Genomic DNA, 20,093 nt, shown 5'->3' with positions numbered 1-20,093 from the left:
ATTTCTGCTCTGCTGTCCCTCCAACTAGCTTTTCCAATCAATTTGGGCCAGTTCCTCTCTCGTGCCACTGTAATTTCCTTTGTTCCACTGAAATATCGATACACCAGTTATCAGCTTCTCCTTCTCAAATTTGAAACTGAACTCAATCATATTGTGATCACTAGTTCCTAATGGTTCCTTTATTTATTAATTTATTTATTAAATTCCCTAATCACCTCCGGTTCGTTACACAGCACCCAATCCAAAACAGCCGGTCCCCTGGTGGGACCTGTAATTTCCCCAAAGGAAATTACAATGGTATGAGAGAGGAGTTGGCCCTAATTGATTGGAAGAGTAAGCTGGCTGGAGGGACGGCAGAGGAGAAATGGAAGGAATTTCTACAGGAAATGAGGAAATTGCAGGATAGATATATTCCAAGAAAAAAGGTTTTTAATGGAAAAAAGGCACAAATGTGGATAACGAGAGAGGTGAAGGCTAAAATAAAAGCAAAAGGGGCGGCATACAAAGAAGCAAAAATTAGTGGCAAAACAGAGGACTGGGAAGCTTTTAAAAACCTGCAGAGAGAAACTAAGAAGGTCATTAGGAAAGAAAAGAGGAATTATGAAAGGAAGTTGGCAGATAACATTCGAAAGGATACTAAGAGTTTTTTTAAATACATAAGGTGTAAAAGAGAGACACGGGTTGATATAGGACCAATTGATAACGGTGCAGGAGCTATTATAATGGACGATAGAGAGATGGCAGAGGAATTGAATGAATATTTTGCATCGGTCTTCACCGTGGAGGACATCAGCAATGTGCCGGTTAGTCAGGAGTCTCACGAAATGGAATTGAGTTCAGTTAAGATTACTAGGGAGAAGGTGCTAGGAAAACTAAATGGACTAAAGACTGATGAGTCTCCTGGACCGGATGAGGTGCATCCCCGGGTTCTGAAGGAGGTGGCTTTAGAGATAGCGGAGGCATTGGCGATTATTTTCCAGAAATCGATAGATTCAGACGTGGTTCCGGAGGACTGGAGGGTCGCAAATGTAGTTCCGTTGTATAAGAAAGGAGGGAGGCAGCATAAAGGAAATTACAGACCTATTAGTCTGACGTCAGTGGTGGGAAAGTTATTGGAATCTATCCTCAAAGACGGGGTTATGGAATACCTAGAGGCACAGGGCAGGATAGGTCCTAGCCAACATGGTTTTGTGAAGGGAAGATCCTGCCTGACCAACCTATTGGAGTTTTTTTGAAGAAATCACAGGCAAGGTGGATAAGGGAGAGGCGGTAGATGTTGTGTATTTAGACTTTCAAAAGGCCTTTGATAAAGTGCCTCACAAGAGACTGATTAATAAGATGAGAGGTCATGGAATTACGGGTAGGATAACAGAATGGGTGGAGCATTGGCTGGTTGACAGGAAGCAAAGAGTGGAAATAAAAGGATCTCGTTCTGGCTGGTTACCGGTTACTAGTGGTGTTCCGCAGGGGTCGGTGTTGGGACCGCTCCTTTTTACCTTGTACATTAACGATTTGGATGATGGAATAAATGGTTTCGTGGCTAAGTTTGCGGATGACACCAAGATAGGGGGAGGAGTAGGGAGTATTGAAGAGATAGGAAGGTTGCAGAGGGACCTAGACAGTTTAGGAGAATGGGCAAGGAAATGGCAGATGAGATTCAATGTAGGGAAATGTGCAGTTGTACACTTTGGAAGCAGAAATAAGCGGGCAGATTATTATCTAGGAGGAGAGAAAATCCAAAGCACGGAAGTACAAAGAGACTTGGGGGTACTCGTGCAGGATACCTTAAAGGTTAACCACCAGGTCGGATCGGTGGTAAAGAAAGCGAATGCTATGTTGGCATTCATTTCGAGAGGTATGGTGTATAAAAGTAAGGAAGTGTTGATGAGGCTCTACGGGGCACTAGTGAGGCCTCATTTGGAATATTGTGTGCCGTTTTGGGCCCCACATCTTAGGAGGGATGTGTTGACGTTGGAGAGGGTTCAGAGGAGATTTACGAGGATGATTCCAGGAATGAAAGGGCTTAAGTATGAGGAGCGTTTGTCGGCTCTTGGACTGTACTCGCTGGAGTACAGAAGAATGAGAGGGGACCTCATAGCGACATTTAAAATATTGATAGGAAAGGACAGAGTAAATGTGGCTAGGCTGTTTCGCTTGGTGGGTGAGTCCAGGACCAGAGGGTACAGTTTCAAAACAGAGATGAGGAAAAATTTCTTTAGCCAGAGGGTGGTGAATTTGTGGAACTCCTTGCCACGTACAGCAGTGGAAGCCAGATCAGTGGGGGCGTTCAAGGAGGAGATAGATAGATATCTAAATAGTCAGGATATCAAGGGATATGGGGATAAGGCCGGTAATTGGGATTAGAATAGTTTTTTTTTCTTCTTCTTCCCCCATTCCCCATTTCTCATTTCTATTTCCCTTTCCTTGGAGCAGACGTGATGGGCCGAATGGCCTGCTTCTGCTCCCTTGTCTTGTGATCTTGTGAAGTTGCTCCAAAAAGCCATCCCGTAGACATCCCACAAACTTGCTCTCCTGAGATCCACTGCCTTGCTGGCTTTCCCAATCCAACTTCATGTTAAAATCCCCCATAATTATCTTGACATTGTCTCTCTGACACACTTTTTCTATTTCTAACTGTAACTTATAGTCCACATCCTGACTGTTATTGGGGGGCCTATATATAACTGCTATTATTGTCCTTTTACCCTTGCCATTTCTTAGCTCCACCCATAAGGATTCCACTTCTTCTGACCCTATGTCCTTTCTGTCTATTGATTTTATATCATTACTAACCATCAGGGCCACACCACCCCCTCTGCCTACCCACCTATCCTTCCTATACACTGTGTACCCCTGGACATTCAGTTCCCAATCACATCTGTCATAAAGCCATGACTCGGTGATTTGTCACAATGTCATATTTTTTAATCTGTAGATGTGCCTCTAGTTCATCCATTTTATTTCTAATGCTGTGTGCATTTAAATATAGTACATTTAGACTAGTATCTGCTACCGATTTCACTGTATTTCTATTGTTCAGCAAATTATCCTGTCTTTTCACCTGCCTGTCCTCCTTACCATCTTCACTGCACACTATCTTGGACTTGTTCCTATATACATCTTCCTCTATCCTAACATCCTGGTTTCCTACCCTCTGCCAAATTAGTTTAAACCCTCCCCAACAGCTATATTAAACATTCCCGCCAGGATATTGGACCCCTTGGAGTTCAGATATAACCCATCTTTTGGGAGAGGTATGACCTATTCACAAAAAAAGGTCCCAATGATCCAAGGATTTGAAGCCCTGCCCCCTGCGCCAGTTACTCAGCCACACATTCATCTGCCTGATCTTGCTGTTCTTGCTTTCATTAGCACGTGGCACAGGTAAGTAATCCTGAGATTACTACCCTGGAGGTCCTGCTTCTCAGCCTTCTTCCTTGCTCCTTGTAATCTTCCTTCAGGACTTCCTCTCTTTTTCTACCTATGTACCAAGACTTCTGGCTGATCACCCTCTCCCCTCAGAATATTCTGGACCCGGTCTGAGACATCCTGTACCCTGGCACCAGGGAGGCAACACACCATCCGGATTTCGTTGTCGGGTTCGCAGAATCTCTTTTCTGTTCCCCTCACTATAGAATCCCCAATAACCACTGCATTCCTCCTTACCTGCTGAATCACAGCACCAGACACGGTGCCAAAGTCCCGTTTGCCGTGGTCTTCTTCTGTCAGGTCATTCTCTCCAACAGAATCTTATATGAGATACCGATTTTTGAGGGGGACTGCCACAGAGGTACTCTCTACAAATTCTTTATAGCTTCTGTCTATCTCCTCCTCAATCTCCCTAATCAGCTGAAGGTCATCGAGCTGCAGCTCCAGGTCCTTAACATGATCCCTGAGGAGCCGCATCTCAATGCACTTTGCGCAGATGTAGTCCTCGGGGAGGCTGGTAGTTTCCCAGGGTCCCTACATCTGGCACTCCAAACATAAAACTAATCCCAGATGCATACTGCTATGGCACTGTCTAATGCTACTAAAATAAACAAACTGGTAACTTACCCCCTCTCTATAACTCTCGCCTCTTACCTGTTCTTGCCAAAGTCCCTTGAGCCAAAGCCCAACTACTCTGCTCCCTCTCACTCCACTGCCCGCTGGATATAGCAGTCTTCATTTTAAACTGTTTGCGCGCTACCGACTGACATCACACACCTGCACAGTCAATCCCCGCTATCCCCGAACTGTTAGGGGAAAAAAAACACTTTTCGCTTTGGTAGTCCACAGCTTTCTCTGCTCTCTCGCTCACATTTTATTTTCCTCGTTCTCTTTTTTAAATAATTATTCCTCTTTTGCATGTTTTTCCCCATTTTAGTGTAGTTCAGTTCTGTGTAGCATTCTTATTTGTTCATTTATTTCTCCCTGAGGTATCTGCCTCTTGCTCCTTTTGTTTTAACCTTTTTCTCCCTGCTGCTTTTTCCCCTTCTCCATAGCTTTTTGTGTCTTGGACCCCTCTGTTCCATTTTTCTTTTTCCACGTTCTACTGTCCCTTCCTGCATTTTTAATACCGTGTGTTTCTGCACGATTCCTTTTTCACCTGCTTTCTAAGTTCTAAATGCAAGAGTATTACGGTAGCGGAAAAAAACCAGATTCCTTGCTCAGCTTGCGACCTGATGGAATAATGCAAAAGTCGATGATAAGGAGTGGGTCATGGCACTGAAGCTGTCCATGATAACAAAAGTCATTAGGCACTTAAGTACTCAATAATCTACATGAAAACATAACCATGAAGTCTCCTATTATTATTTATTTTCATCTTGAGTGTGCTTAAAGCCCAAAACTTGTAAACTAAAGCTATTTTCCTGCTTACAGAGATTTTAGTTTTGTCTGTCTTGATACTGAAATTTGTGCTGTTGTGGCAATGTCATGCGTTGCCTTTTGTAAAAAGAAAATGAAAGTAATGTGAAATTTGAATTAACAAAATTAGCACAAACCCTTGAACTATATTTTCAATTTTAAAAAACTCATTGATGCTTATTTGATAGCTTAAAGGTAAGAAAAGAAAATTTTGGAAACACTTGGGTCAGGCAGCATCTGTGGTATGTTAAACCGAGTTAGCATGTCAGGTTGAATATCCTTTGTCAGATAGCTTAGAGGGTTTATCCAGGGTGCATCTGAGCTTTACAAAGATATTCAGGTTCTAGTTGTGTTCGATTGGCTTATTCATGTTTGTGAAACTTTGTGTTAAATATCAATGGATTCCCTCTCTTGATATCAATCCTATAACTCTTCCTGATATGAGTATGTGCATACTCTTTGGCTAAGACTAGGGTTTGGCTTGCCTCTAATACCTTATGTGATTAAGTGATTTCCGAGTACTCATTGTCTAGGTTCATACATGAATAATAGGCACTTGAGGGAGGTACCACTGACAGCACTTAAGATGTGGAAGGAGATTAAAAAAGAACTTTTTTTGAACTTGTGTACTTTTATTCTGCTTGATCTGTTTGTTTCGATTAGCCTGTGTACTCTTTCCCTTTTTAACTTCTGTAAATCAGGCATGGAAAGGAGGGAGGAACTTGGGAGAATTTACAATCATTGGGCAGTGGTTCTAAGAAAATTATTTGATCTACATGACAAGACCCCAGGTCCTGATGCAGGGTCTCGACCTGAAAAGTCAATAGTCCCTCTGCCTTCACAGATGTTGCCTGACTCGCTGAGTTCCTCCAGCAGGTTTTTGGTCTAGATTACAGCATCTGCAGTCTCTTGTGTCTCCATGACCTGATAGATTGCTTTTAATTATCCAACGTTCCTTAGTTCAGATGGTTCCAATGGATTGGAAAATAGAAAATATAAATCCATTTTTTAAACAAAAAATAAAGGGAAAAAGGCAAAAAATGGGAAACTATAGTTTAGTTAGCTGAATTAACTTCATCAGCAAAATATTAGAAGCTATTCCAGAAGAAATTACAGCAGGGCCATTGGAGAAATTCAAAGTAATCAGGTAAAGTCAATGGAGTTTTGTGAAAGAGTAATCACATTTGATCAATTTATTGGAATTCTTTGAAGAAGTAATGTGTTGTTGATAAATGGGAAATGGTGGGAGTATTGTACTTATTTCCAGAAGGCATTTGATAAGGTTCTTAATCAAAGGTTGTTGTAGAAAATAAAAGCTTGTGATGTAGGAGGTAACGTATTGGCATGAATAGAAGATTGGTTTACTAACAGGAAACGGTAGGCATAAATCTTTTACTGGTTGGGAAAATATAATGAGATGTGCCTAGAGGATCAGGGCTGGGGCCTCAATCTTTTGCAGTTTGGATAAATGAATTGGATGAAGGCATTAAAGGTATGGTTGCTATGTTTGTTGGCACAAAAAAAATTGTGAAAAGGATACAAGTAGCCTTTAGAGGGAGTAGGCAAAGATCTGGCAAATGGAGTATAATGTGAGGAAATGTTGAATTGTCCACTCAAAAGAACATATTATCTAAATGAGAAATCGCAGAGCCCTGAGACATAGAGAAGCCGTGTAGTCGGTTGGTATGCAGGTGATGCCAGTGATTAGGAAAGCAAAAGAACATCATGCTTTATTGCTAAGAGAATTAAGTACAAATGTAGGGAGGTAATGCTTCAGTTATATGGGGAATTGGTGAGGCCACAACTGGAGTACTTTACACAATATTGGTTTGTTTGTTTAAAGAAGGATGTTAAACCATTGAAAGCAATTCAGAGAAGACAAAATGGGTAGATTGTTTTAATCAAGATCCTTCTCACTCTTAATTCCAGTAGAAGCCTTTCCGATCTTTCCTGAGAGGTTTTGACAAAATGGATATCGTAATTATGTTTCCTTTTGTGTGAGAACCAGGGGTTCACTTTAAGAAACAAGCGATTACCCATTTAAGACATAGATAAAGTGATTCTTTTTTCTTTGAGGATTGAGGTTTTGAAACTCTGTTCCTCAAACTGGGGTAGAAGCAGAATCTGAATGTTTTTGAGGCTGAGGTAGACAGGAATGCAGAATGTAGGTTTCATTCAGATCAGCCATAATTAAATGGTGGAGCAGGCTTGAGGGGCTGAATGGTCCGGTCCTATTCCTAATTCACATGTTTTGCTTTTGGTAGGAATTCTGATGAAATATCACATGATTGTTGAGTGAACCCTTTGAGACCAGAATTTAGTCTCCAGTAATTTCCAGGATCATTAAGATCATAGGAAGTCATGAGCCCAAATTTATTTATGATTACTGAACTGTTTTAGCTCTCATATCAGTTTCGAGTAAGAAAATTACTTAAAATAAGAATTATAGTAGGAATAGATGCTCTTTATCTTGTTCAACACATGGGTAGAGCAGCTCTTTTAGTTCCGTCTTTTTGTTTTGTTTGCCTGGGTTTTACTTGTCTGAGGAAATGATGATGCCAAAATTTTGTCAGCTCTTGCTCTTTCACTGAATGAGATAACAGGTAATTGACATGTAGAGAAGATAAACCTGATAAGCAGAGGTGGTGGTTAACTTACAGCAATTCAGAAGCAAGTTGCTGAAATTCCTGTAGTGGGAAGTTGCAGACTGGAGTCGCTCTGACTGCCCGGGCCATTGTTGAACTGTATGACTGTTCTTCATTTCTAGGTATAGTTTGCATAGCTAACAAATACCTATCTGTGCAGGGTGCAGAAAGCAAATTTCTAATGTGGAAATAGTGTCTTTAAAAAAAAATAAAGGTCACCAACTCGCAATGCATGTTCATCCTTGTAAAGATTAGTCTTGCCTGTTATCAAAGAACTGGAGGAAATGAGATGATAGTTTGGCTTTCATACTCTATATTAAAGGACAAACAAAAGTTCATTTCTGAATATAACAACTTTTTGCATGCAGAGTCGAACAGCATGAAAACAGGCCCTTCATCTCACTGAGTCTGCGCTGACCATTAAGCACTCATTTGCATTAATCCCACATGAATCCCACATTGATAATCACCCCCCACCCCCACCCCCCACCCCACACAGTTTCCACCACTCAGCTACACACACACCAGGGGTAATTTGCAATGCTAAATTAACCTACCAATCGGCATATCTTTGGGATGTGGGAGGAAACTGGCTCACTAAAGCTGTGAGGCAGCAGCTGTGCTGCAGAGTTTGTACATTTTTAAACCAGTTGAAAACGCTCCATGTTTTTGAAATATAAAGTAATAAAATAAAAAGAAAATGTAACTGTTATAACCCACCCTCCGTATCAATCAATTTTAAATAAACCCATCTAAAACTTCTTTCAAGGTATTTCCTTTGCATTTTTTTCAGGATTTCAAAGGATGTTCTGGATATCTTTTGATTTTCATTGTGTTTATAAAGCAGTTAAGGGCATGTATTTATTGTAGATATTACACAAATGTTGGTTATAGTGATAGGATGTAATCTAAGTCTATGATTTAATATTCATAGGAACTTACAGTGCAGAAGGAGGCCATTCAGTCTGTCATGCCCATATTAGTATTGATCAGATTGAGGCATCTACACCTCTATTATTCACTAAGTGTTTCCTTGGGTATTTACTTGGTTCCTTTTTGAAGGGTTTTTGACATTGTTGCTTAAGTGCACTTCTCAGAACTATGCAGAGTGTTCCGTGTTTTGTACTTTAAGGCACTATTATTAAAGTCTATTTGCTTGTTGTCAAAGGCTTGTGTACATGTATCACCTGGTGTCTCTGTTTCTCTAATACCTCATCCCCTAACCTTTAAAGCTATTATTTTGCAACAATATTGCACCACCTCATTCTTCCAAACAAAATGTACCACTTTATATATTTACAATAAAACTCCAATAATTCATTATCCAATTACTCAGAAATCCAGGTGGTTCAGCACCTGGGTCACCGAAGTCCCATTTCCCATGGCCTGTTTAAATGTGCTGAGGCCCTACTTCCCATAATCTCTTGGGAAAATTTATTATACACCTATGAACTACAAGTGTGTTAGTGTATTAATAGGACTAGCATCAAGTCCGTCATCACTGAATTCCCAAGTATGCTGGATTATCAGAATCTTACCATATTCTGCCAAGTGTCTTCTCATTTCATTAGTCTGTCTCTTCTCCCTTACTGATGACATTTCTCAGTTTTATCATCTCCAAACTACATCCTGATCATTACTATTTCAGAATAATTATTAGTAGATTCTGTAATCTTTGGTTGCTACCTTTATTATACACTTAGTCTTAAGTTTATTCAAAATGAAGCAGAGTTGGATTCTGCAGCTTGGTGGCAATAACAAGCATGTTTGTCAAATTTGCTGTGATCTTTTCATATATATTTATGCTTAAATTGGACATGAGATATTTTGCACAAGTAGTTCATAAGGAGTCAATTGCCCTTTTATAGTGCTGCAGTGTTTGCTGCATTTTTAAGTGATATTGCTGGAAGGATCTAAAATGCACTACCAGTGAGGTCAATACTATTCATGCATCCCAGGATAATAGTATAATATGTACTGGATATGAAATTACAAGTCAGTTCTTCTGTCAAAAGAGCTGCTTTTAATGCTGCACTTATTGTCCACCATCTCTAGTATACTCACAACAAACTGTTATCAGATCTGGACCACCTTGTGAACTGCTAAGAGTTTGTGACAATCTTGCCTCTATACAAGTCTTGTTTTTAACCCAGACAATATCTTTATTTTTTTACTACTCAGACTGGACTGGTATTGTCTAACTACTTGGTCAATGGTAGATTTGCATCATAGAACCACATAATGGCACAGAAGGGGGTCATCTGAATCCATGCCAATTATCTCTGGAGCTATACAGTCTGTCTCACTTCTGCACTTCTTGGCCCATAGCCCTGCAAATTGTTTTCTCTCAATTGCCTCTTAAAAGCCCTTTTGAAGACCCAGAATACCTGTTTCCACCATCCTTATTGTCAGAATGTTCCAGATCTAATAACTCAGCAATTTTTTTGCTTTTCCTCACATTTCCCTGGAATCTTTGGTCTATTGCTTTAAATCTGTGTTCTTTGGTCTTTGAACTGCCTGCTAATAGGAAAATAATTTTTCAATTTACTTAATATCTAAACCCATCAGAATTGGATGCAACATAATTTCTGTTTTTTCATTCTATGCCTCTATGATGACATGGATTTTGTATTTAATAACCATGCTCTCAACATGTCCTACTGCTAATAAAGATTTATACAGAAACACCCAGATCACTCTTACTGCAGATCCCTTAGAACAGTGCCATTTAAGCTACTTGTCCCTCCTTGTTCTTTCTGCGAAGATGAATCATTTCATCATTCTCTGAAGGAATGTACATAGTCTGTATCTTAAATATCTTCAGTTTAAAGGTTGCCCATTATTCTGTTTTGATTTTACCTACCATTCTTTGGATCCTTTGTACCCTGGCCAGAATCTCAGAGGAGGTGGCTCTCTTCCAATTTTGAAGCAAAAACAGAAAATGTTGGGAATACTCAGCAGTCTCTGGGAAGAGAAACAGTTAACATTTCAGGCCAAAGACCTTTTGTCAGAACTGGGGAAAGAAAAAAGCAGCTCATTAAGCTCCTGGGAAGGTTGGGGGGGGGGGGGGGGGGGGTTGGTATCTCTGATGGGGTAAAGCTACAGTGACCATGGGGATTAGTTGTAAACAAGATTATCTGGTCAATGAATGAATGGGAGCAGTTAGAGAGCATAAACATCGACAAAGGAATGTATGAGTTGCAAAATGCAGAGCAGGAAGACACACCTGGCAGGTCAGTCTGGGCATGTCCTCCACTTCCAGAGGGTTGGGGGGAAAGGGAGGATTTCCATCCTCTGCGAGGAGACGTAATATTAATTAAAGTTTAGGAAGTTTGGATGTTTCTGATTTCCGATTTTGAAGTTCTATTTTGATTGCTCCTTTACTGTAGTGTTGGGTCAGTCAGTATTGGAGTGATTGAAGCCCCCCCAAAATAATCACACTACAGTTTTTGCACATCTCTGAATGTTCTTCGGATTTACTCCTCTATTTACTTCTCATTATTTAGTATAGCACAGTGATACCCTTCTTGCTGGTTAACTCTGATAAAGTGTACTTTGTCCTTAATTTCTCAAGGACACCCTTTTGACAGCACTGTAATATCTTCCATAATGAATACTGTCACCCACCTCTTTTCTCCTTCCCTGTCTTTTCTGATCATCCTAGAACAAGGAACGCGAAGTGTACAGTATGTATTTCTAGCTATGTTCTGTTTATCGTCACCACGTCATATTCCCACATAGCTGTTTGTGGCTGTGGGTTGCCAACCATACTTTGTATATTTCAACACATGCAATCTAAATTTATCTTATAACCTCTCTTTCTTTATTCCTGTACTTCCTACTCTACTGCTATCAAATATTCCTACTATTATATACATCCTATCCCTTTTAATTACAGAATGCTGGTTCCCATTCACTGCCAATTTAAACTCTCCTAATCACATTAAAATGTCAGTGGATACCTACTATGAATTAAAGTTTTGTAAATTTAGATGATTTTGTTGATGTTGTTATTTCAATTTAATTGCACTTGGAGACAAATTTGATTATGGCCTTCACTGATTTTTTTTTAATAATCAAAATGAAATATTTTTGAACAGTTTATATAAAAAAAACTGAAGAAGCACTTACAAACTGAAACAAAAATAAAAACATAAATTTAAGCCCTAACCACCTTTCACTGACCTCAGCAGTCATTTGGAAATAGATTGTGGTTTTTCAGCAGTGACGGATTGCTATTGTGTGCTGGGTGACGTTAATTATCTGTACAAGGGGCTAGAATATAGTGCACCAATATTTCTGAACAGGTCAGGATGTTACTGTGTCAATTATTAGAAACAGTTATTGCAGACAACTGTGGCAAACTTTCATATTCAGACGCTATCATCTTCCAGCTATTCAACATTGGGGAAGTGACTGGATGGCTGCTAATGAGAAAAGATGCCTTTCCTGATCTAGCTGACAGCATGGCTGTGCAACACCAACATCTACAGTTACAATCTAAATGTATGTTTTATTGTGGGGTATTGCATAATATAGAGGGTTGAATTGTAGTGAATTCAGGATGTAGAGGAGGCAGAGACAGCTGAGGAAAGCTAGAGAAAACTGCAGTCATCTTGCAGCTCAACAATTCAGATGAGCTGTTCCAAGTCATGTTAATAAAACCTAAAGAGACCAGTCTTTATACACATCCTTTATCACTCTCGTAATCTTTCACTGAAGTATACTCAAACCACTGAGGTGCGCTGGCGCAGCTGGTGGACGTGGGCACCTCAGCTCTACTGACCCATGTTCAACTGTGACTTCTCTGGTGTTTGCATGGAGTTTGCATGTTTTCCCTCTGACCATGTAGGTTTCGTCTGGGTGTTCTGGTTTCCTCTCTCATCAAAGACGTGGAGATTGGTAGGTTGATTGACCACTCTAAATTATCCATGGTCTCAGGGTAAGTTGTAGAATTTGGGGAGGAGTTGATGGGAAGGGGTGGGGGAGAATGAAATGGGTTAAGGTGTAGAGGATTAATATAAATCAGTGCTTGACGGTCAACATGGATTCTGTGAGGCGAAGTGCCTCTTTATATGCTGTACCTTTCTAGTGACATTAGAACAATGCAGACTTGGCTGTTATTATATTACACCTGGGACCAAATTGTCAAATACAAGCGATGTGCAGCCACTCTGCTTGGGTAAGCCTCCAACCTTCCTGCCACCATTCATGTTCATTCTGGGGCACTGACATCTGTGTCTTTGCTGCAAAGGGTTAACGATGCCTGTGTATCCACTTCTGACTTTTTTTTCTTCTATCTTCTTGTTTATAAGCTGAATGTTTTTGAATATATGTTGAGGAGGTGAATGTATATATTTGGGCCTGGTGAATATAGTTCATCTGATAAGAAATGGAGAATAAGCAAGGTCAATTGAGGACAAGGAAATGCTGATTATAAGGACAGGCCTGTGTTATGTGAAATGGGAAGAAATAGTATGAATTGTTGGTTGCGTAAGAAGCATTTTGTGAGTATTATGCAAATACTGCCTATGAAAAGGCTAAAAATTAATTCAGTATCAACAAGCTTGTTGTCAATTAAAGCTAAATGGCGATCAGACCTACACGTGTGGCAAGTCAGTATTCAATATCAATGCAATCAGACCTACAGAGACTATATCCAATATCAGTGCAAACAACTGCAGGAGTGTTAAAATGAAAATCTTGCTGCGATTCAGAATACAGGATATTTTGTAGAGAGTCATACAGTATGGAAACAGGCCCTTCGGCCTAACTTGTCCATGCTGACTGTATTGCCCAGCGAGCTAGTCCCATCTGCCCATGTTTGGCACATAGCTCTCTAAACCTCTCCTATCCATGTACTTATCTAGATCGCTTTTAAATGTTGCTAATGTGCCCGCCTCAAGCACTATTTCTGGCAGCTCATTCCAAATGCGCATCACGTTTTGCATGAAGAAACTGGCCCAATGTCCCTTTTAAGTCTCTTGCCTCTGATCTTAAACCTATGCCCCTTTGTTTTTAGTCTTTTTCCCAGGGAGGCGGTTCTATGTGCTTTTACCCTGTGTATGCCCCTCATGATATTATCTACCTCTACCAGGTCACCCCTCAATCTCTTACTTTCCAGGGAATAAAATCCTACTCTACACAACCTCTCTTTGTAACTCAGTTTGGGAAGTGGGCCAAGAAGTAGCAAATAGATTTCAATACAAAAGTGTATTTTGGTAAATGTAGGACTTTCAATTCCTGCTGCTGTCTGTAAGGAGTTTGTACGTTCTCCCTGTGACTGCGTGCCTTTCCTCCGGGTGCTCCGGTTTCCTCCCACGTTCCAAAGACGTACAGGTTAGGAAGTTGTGGGCATGCTATGTTGGCGCCGGAAGCGTGGCAACACTTGCGGGCTGCCCCCCAGAACACTACGCAAAAAATGCATTTCACTGTGTGTTTCGATGTACATGTGACTAATAAAGATCTTATCTAGTAGGGCACTAGGAAGTGTAATGGAACAGAGGGACCTAGGAGTACAAGTGCATAGTTTGAAAGTGGCGTCACAGGTAGACAGGGTGGTTAAAAAGGCATTTAGTACGCTGGCCTTCATCAGTCAGGGCATTGAGTATAGGAATTGAGACATTATGTTGCAGTTGTATAAGTCAGTAGTGAGACTGCACTTGGAGTACTGTGTACAGTTTTGGTCACCCTGTTGTAGGAAAGACGTGTTAAACTGGAAAGAGTGCAGAAAAGATTTAAGGGGATGCTGCCAGGACTAGAGGGTCTGAGTTATAGGGATGGGTTGGCCAAGCTTGGTCTTTATTCCTTGGATCGTAGGAGAATGAGGGGCAACCTTATAGAAATGTTTAAAATTATGAAAGGAGTAGGTAAGGTGGATGGTAAGAGTCTTTTCCCTAGGGTAGGGGAGTCCAAAACTAGGGGACATAGATTTAGGGTGAGAGGAGAAAGCTTTGAAAGGGACCTGAGGGACAACTTTTTCCACACAGAGGGTGGTAAGTATATGGAATGAGCTGCCAGAGGAAGTGGTTGAGGCAGGTACAAAAGTATCATTTAAGAAGCACTTGGATAGGTACATGGAAGGGCAGAACTTAGAGTGATGTGGGCTGAACGCAGGAAATTGGAACTAGCTGGGTGGGCACTTGGTCGGCATGGACTGGTTGGGCTGAAAGGCCTGTATCTGTGCTATATTGCTCTTTGACTGACTCAGGCCCCCAAGTCCAAGTAACATTCTGGTAAATATTTTCTGCACTCTTTTTAGTTTAGTATCATCTTTGCTATAACAGGGTGACCAAAAGGTCAGTGTACCAAACACCTTTTTCACCAGCCTATCTACCTGTGACGCTGCTTTCAGTGAACTGTGTAGTTGCACTCCTTGGTCCTTCTGTTCCATAACACTCCATAAAGTGTTCATCTGAGACATCCTATTGTCCAATGTGTAACTGTGATGAAATTTCCCTGAAATTGCATCCCGAATGCATCGTCTACCTGATGCCAGGTCCATTCGTGCCTTGTTTACTTCTTGTCAATAGCTATTCTCAGCCATCTGATATATTCCACATCTACTTACAGTATATTCATTTGTTTTCCTTTTTTTTTGTCTCATCAATGTTCCTGGTTCTCAGGGCTTTGAAGTGTCTCCTAAGGTTTTGATTGTGTATTCCTTTTAAACTAAGCCCTTTGCCTTATCTGGCCAAGTTTGCCCTGATGTGTCCCATGTAGATTTGAGCCAAGTACCCCATGGTGCCTTGTTGTCATGCCACATTTGTAGTACATTATAATAGTAAACGTATATATGGAACTCAGGATTTCACCCATGGCAGTTTTACTATAACTGACAGGGATCTATTTCAGTGGAGTCTGTGACAATTGATGCAATCTGTTTCAAAAATGGCTCTGTTGCAGCTGTCAGCCAAGCAGAAAAATCTCTAGGCACCATCATTTATTTTACAGATCACCTTTTTTAAAATATACTATTTGCACAATTTGAGGCAGTGAGACACACGTATGGTAAATGGGGAATTTCACCAGATAAAAGCTAATTTTTCTATTATTCAGTTATAAAATTTATTTCTTTTGCAATTCTTTTCTGAAATTGTTGATTATTGCTGTGATGTTTCCACCAGCACTGGATGCCAATAGTCTCTTGTTAAAATGGCCACTAATCATGTGTTACTCATGCATGGGCATAGACAGAGACGGGAAGGTATCTAACCATGGCGGATGGCACAATCCAGAATCTGTTTAGTATTTACCACAGTACATTTCAAAAGGGATTAGAGAACAGCAGTCAGATTGTTGAAATCGTGCTCATAAAGCTTTTGGATTTTGGCATTCTCAAATCCTTGAAGTCATCTAACTGCTGGGAGCTGGTTAAGCAGTGCTTCTGCTAGAATCCAAATTAAATAACATAAATGCCAATATAGATTTAAATGAGATCTTGTTAATTACTCAACCTGCACTGTAATAGCCATTTTAACTAAACCGAAGGTTGTCTAACTCTTGTATTTTGCTTCCTGTCCATAGAAATCTCTAAACATTGGACATTTTTAATTAACAATAGCCAAGCAAACAATTAACTTTTTAGCTGTTTTTAAATATGGAGTTTCAACAACCTGCCTACTAATAAAATCTTTGTTTTACTCTGTTTATTACAGTTCTTTAAAGAAGTAACATGCTATACTTAAATTTCAAGAAGGTGCCAAATTAAAGTTTATAACAGAGAATAAAAGCTCATGATGTAGATGATAATATTGGCTTGGATTGGCTGGCTGGTAGGAAATGTAGAGTAGGCATAAATGGGCCCTTTTCTGGTTGGCAAGATGTAACAAGTTGTGTGCCACATGGATTGGTGCTGGGTATTCAGTTTGGAGTTGATGTGAATGATGAAGGCAGCAAATGTATTTTGCTAAATGTGTTGATGAGACAAAGATAGGTCCTCTTCACAACTTTCCTTGCTAAGGAGGCTACAAGGGAATATGGACTTGTTAGATGGTTGTGCAAAGATCTGGCAAATGGGAGGGAAAATCTGAAATGTTAATTGTGTTTCACTAACCACAAGTGCTGCTTGACCTGCTGAGTTTCCAGCATTTTCTTTTTTATTTATGCCTTCCAGTATCTGCATTTTTAAAAATTTTCATTTACTGTGAAACTGTCCATTTTGGCAAGAAAAATAAAGAAGAAAATTATCTAGGTGGTGAGAAATTGCAGAGCTATGAGAGACAGCAATCTGGATGTCCTAGTGCATGTTTTGCAAAAGGCTATTATGCAGGTGATACAAGAGAGACAATACGGATATATTAGAGGCAAATTGTGTTTGGCTAACCTGATTATCTCATCAAAAGATTGAGGTTGATGAAGAGAATGTAGTAGATGCTGTCTCTATAGATTTTCAAAAGGTATTTGACAAATTCCTTTGTGGGGGGGGGGGGGGAAGGATTGTTAATTGTTTGCTAATTTTGAACAAATGGAATAAAGGTGTCAACTGCAGCAGGGATTTGAAAAAAATGTTCAAGGACAGAAAGCAGACTGCTGTGAATGTTTAGTTTTTGTTTTAGATTGAATGTTCGTGCACAGTATTGTTTGCTATGAGTCGAGCAGAATGGGCAGACAAGCTTTTTTTAAATTCTTTCAGGGTATGAGGGTTTCATAGGCTGAGCCAGTACTTAGTTGTCCATCCCTAATTGGCTGTGAGAAAATGTTGGTGAGCTCTATTCTTGACCTGCTGCAGTCCTTGAGGTGTGGATAGACCCACAAAGCTGTTAGGAAGAGAGCTCCAGGATTTTGACCCAGCAATAGTGAAGGAATGGCGATATATTTCCAAGTCAGGATGGTGTGTGGCTTGGAGGGCAACTTCCAGGTGGGGTATTCCCATACTTTTGCTGTCTTTGTCTTTCTAGCTGGTCAAAGTCATGGGTTTGGAAGGTGCTGTCTAAGGAGTCTTGGTGAGGTGCTGCAGTGCATCCTGTAGGTGGTACAAAACTGCTGCTGTCGGTGGTGGAGTAAGTGAATGGTTGTGGATGGGGTGCCTACCAAACTCCTTGTGCTCTTTTCTCTCTCCCCCTCACCATTACCTAGTTTCATTCCCCTCCACCACCCCCACCTTCACTATACTGCATACGAGGTGTAATTGCATTGTTAAATTAAGTATATTACCTGTTTTTTCATTATGTTAGCTCAGGTGGAGCATAAATATTAGCATCAACTAGTAGGGCTAAATGGCCCATTTCGGTGCTGAACATTCTTTGCAACACTGTTGATGCCACAGAAAATGTTCCAAAAGGATGACCCCAGTCTTTATCCTCCAGAAGTTTTCCTCTCATCCTCATCCAAGTCCATGAATACACATCCACCCATTTCATTTTTGCTGGTGTTTATCCAGCTGTTTCTTAAATGCTACATAGGTTCTGAGGTTACAAATTTCACCATAAAACTCATTTGAATTACTGTTCAAGAATTAAGATTGGTCACTGTGTATTCTCATTTTTCAAATTTGTATTTGAAATTCAGTAAGGTCCAATATTCCTTGTTTACCTTGTATTGACTGATTTTATCATGTATGTTGAAATTGGCCTTATAAATATTCTTGAAAATTCATAATATCTATATTGAATAACATGATACTCTTGTTCTAACTGAGTTATTGTTTAATAATGAGCTAATTATATTTTAACCATTGAGAGATACATCGGGTTTAAAATATCTCTTGTAATTCTTCTGCTCCACTGTTGCTAAACCATATACCATTATAAATGTGATGCCTGTCTGTAGGCAGGGAAATTCTTCAGTTATTTTTAACTGACACCTCACTTGCTTCTGCTGAATTTTATGAAGTGTTTTTATATATCTATATACTTACCACATTTCCCCCTTCCTATAAATGCTTTTGCCTTTCCTGAACAAAGTCTAGGAGAGTAAGTTCAAGTTTTAATTAAAATTTGCATGTAGGTTACATTACCTATATCATTTTACGTTTGTAACGTTGTGTTGTTCTCCAATTTCAAATCATTGCATTAGTTTTGCTAGACATATTAAATCAGTATGAATATTAGTGTGGATGATATTGGGAATTCAGGGTAGTATTAAAATTTGACAAATATTTGGAAACAAAATGAGTAAATCAGTTAAAAAAAAATTGAGTTTTCATTTGACTCTAGGGGATGTATTTGAGCAAAACTACTTTCCGAATAGGTTCACTTCAAATTCTGTGTCTGGCAAATGAAGATATTGATGCCAATTTTTAACCATAAAACTTTACAGTACAAATTAATGGTTACAAATTCTACAATGTGTTTATGCGCAATTAAAGAGTTTGAATTAGAAAAGGGGACTTGTGCTAATTAATATTATAATTAGAGTTAATTTGCAAGGTTGTTTCTAGAGATACCTAGATGCTCCATGCTATGCCTGATTTGTACATTGGATTTGAACAATAATAGTTGCCCAGTATTGATTGGTCCGCATTGATATGCATGTGTGTTTCAAGATTTTAAATGTCATGTGTTCATTTTAGTCACTCTCACTGTCATCTTTAAATGATTCAAAAAGTAAGGATTGGTTACAGCAATGAAATCTAACTGTTACAGGTAAATATAAATTAGCTGATAAATTATGACCAATAGCTGATGAATTGATCAATCTGCTAGTTAGTTGGTTGACTGAATAATCACTTGAACTTTGTTTTTGTTGCTGTATCTTGCATCATCTTGTTCTTCTGCATGGCAATGCTTTATCCTGAAACATTAGTTTTGTTCTGGGGAGTTTAGTTCACCATTGTGTGTGCTGCTAGTAGTTTACAAAATTGATGGTTTCTCTTAGGATTCTCAAAGCAGACAATCAGGATACAGTATGCACCAGCTTCAAGGCAACAAGGAGTATGGTAGTGAGAAGAAAGGGTATCTCCTGAAAAAAAGTGATGGGTATGTATCTCTGTTTTAACACTTGTTGACTATTTTCAAAATGAAGATGCTTGTATTTGCTTTACACTTACTCAGATGCATGGATTAATGTGCCATCGAATTCCATTGAAATTTCTAGCATTATAAGTTGAGCATCTGGTACAGAAAGTATGAACAATGTGTTGCAAAAATGATAAAGTCCACAGATCTATTATTGGATTCAAAATTGACTTTTTGGTGGAAATGCAACTTTGAGATTCCAGCATACATTGTTTTTAATGATTTTTTTTTAATATGTTCTTACATGCCTATTTTATACTAGAAAACAGTGAATTGTAGACTTTATTTTTTGCAACACATCATTTGCATTTTCTGCACCAGATGTTCGGCTTTAACGTTGGAAATTTAAATGGATTAGATGCCAGACAAATCTCTGGACCTGTTTAACTGTCGTTTGTGATCTTTGATTTCCCCAACATGTTTTTTTAATCTGAACTGAGCTAATGGGTGAGTTGAATAATGCAAGAAATTTTGAGAAAATGATGCAATCAGTCTCTGTGATCTTGGTGAAATCCCAATGGCATTTCTAGTGAGTAGCCTCATAGTTGAATGAAGATGTGCATTGGAAAGAGGCAAAAATAAGAACCATGTTCCAGAAACCATTGGAATTTTACGGAAGTATAATTAAGGAATATCAGTCCAA

The 20,093-nt window shown here is 39.5% G+C and overlaps 1 protein-coding gene across 1 annotated transcript in view; it reads left to right on the top strand.

The window, feature by feature from the left end:
* LOC127574152 (arf-GAP with SH3 domain, ANK repeat and PH domain-containing protein 1-like) overlaps nucleotides 1-20,093 on the top strand; it is a 210,002-nt gene that overhangs the window by 92,853 nt on the left and 97,056 nt on the right. The window contains 1 exon segment of the mRNA XM_052022915.1: nucleotides 19,311-19,411. Within this exon segment, the coding sequence (XP_051878875.1) occupies nucleotides 19,311-19,411 (101 nt within the window).

Source organism: Pristis pectinata, chromosome 9, assembly GCF_009764475.1.
Source record: "Pristis pectinata isolate sPriPec2 chromosome 9, sPriPec2.1.pri, whole genome shotgun sequence".
NCBI lineage: Eukaryota > Metazoa > Chordata > Chondrichthyes > Rhinopristiformes > Pristidae > Pristis > Pristis pectinata.
The sequence above is the reverse complement of the archived record's forward strand: the minus strand, read 5'-3'. Positions and strand labels throughout refer to the sequence as shown.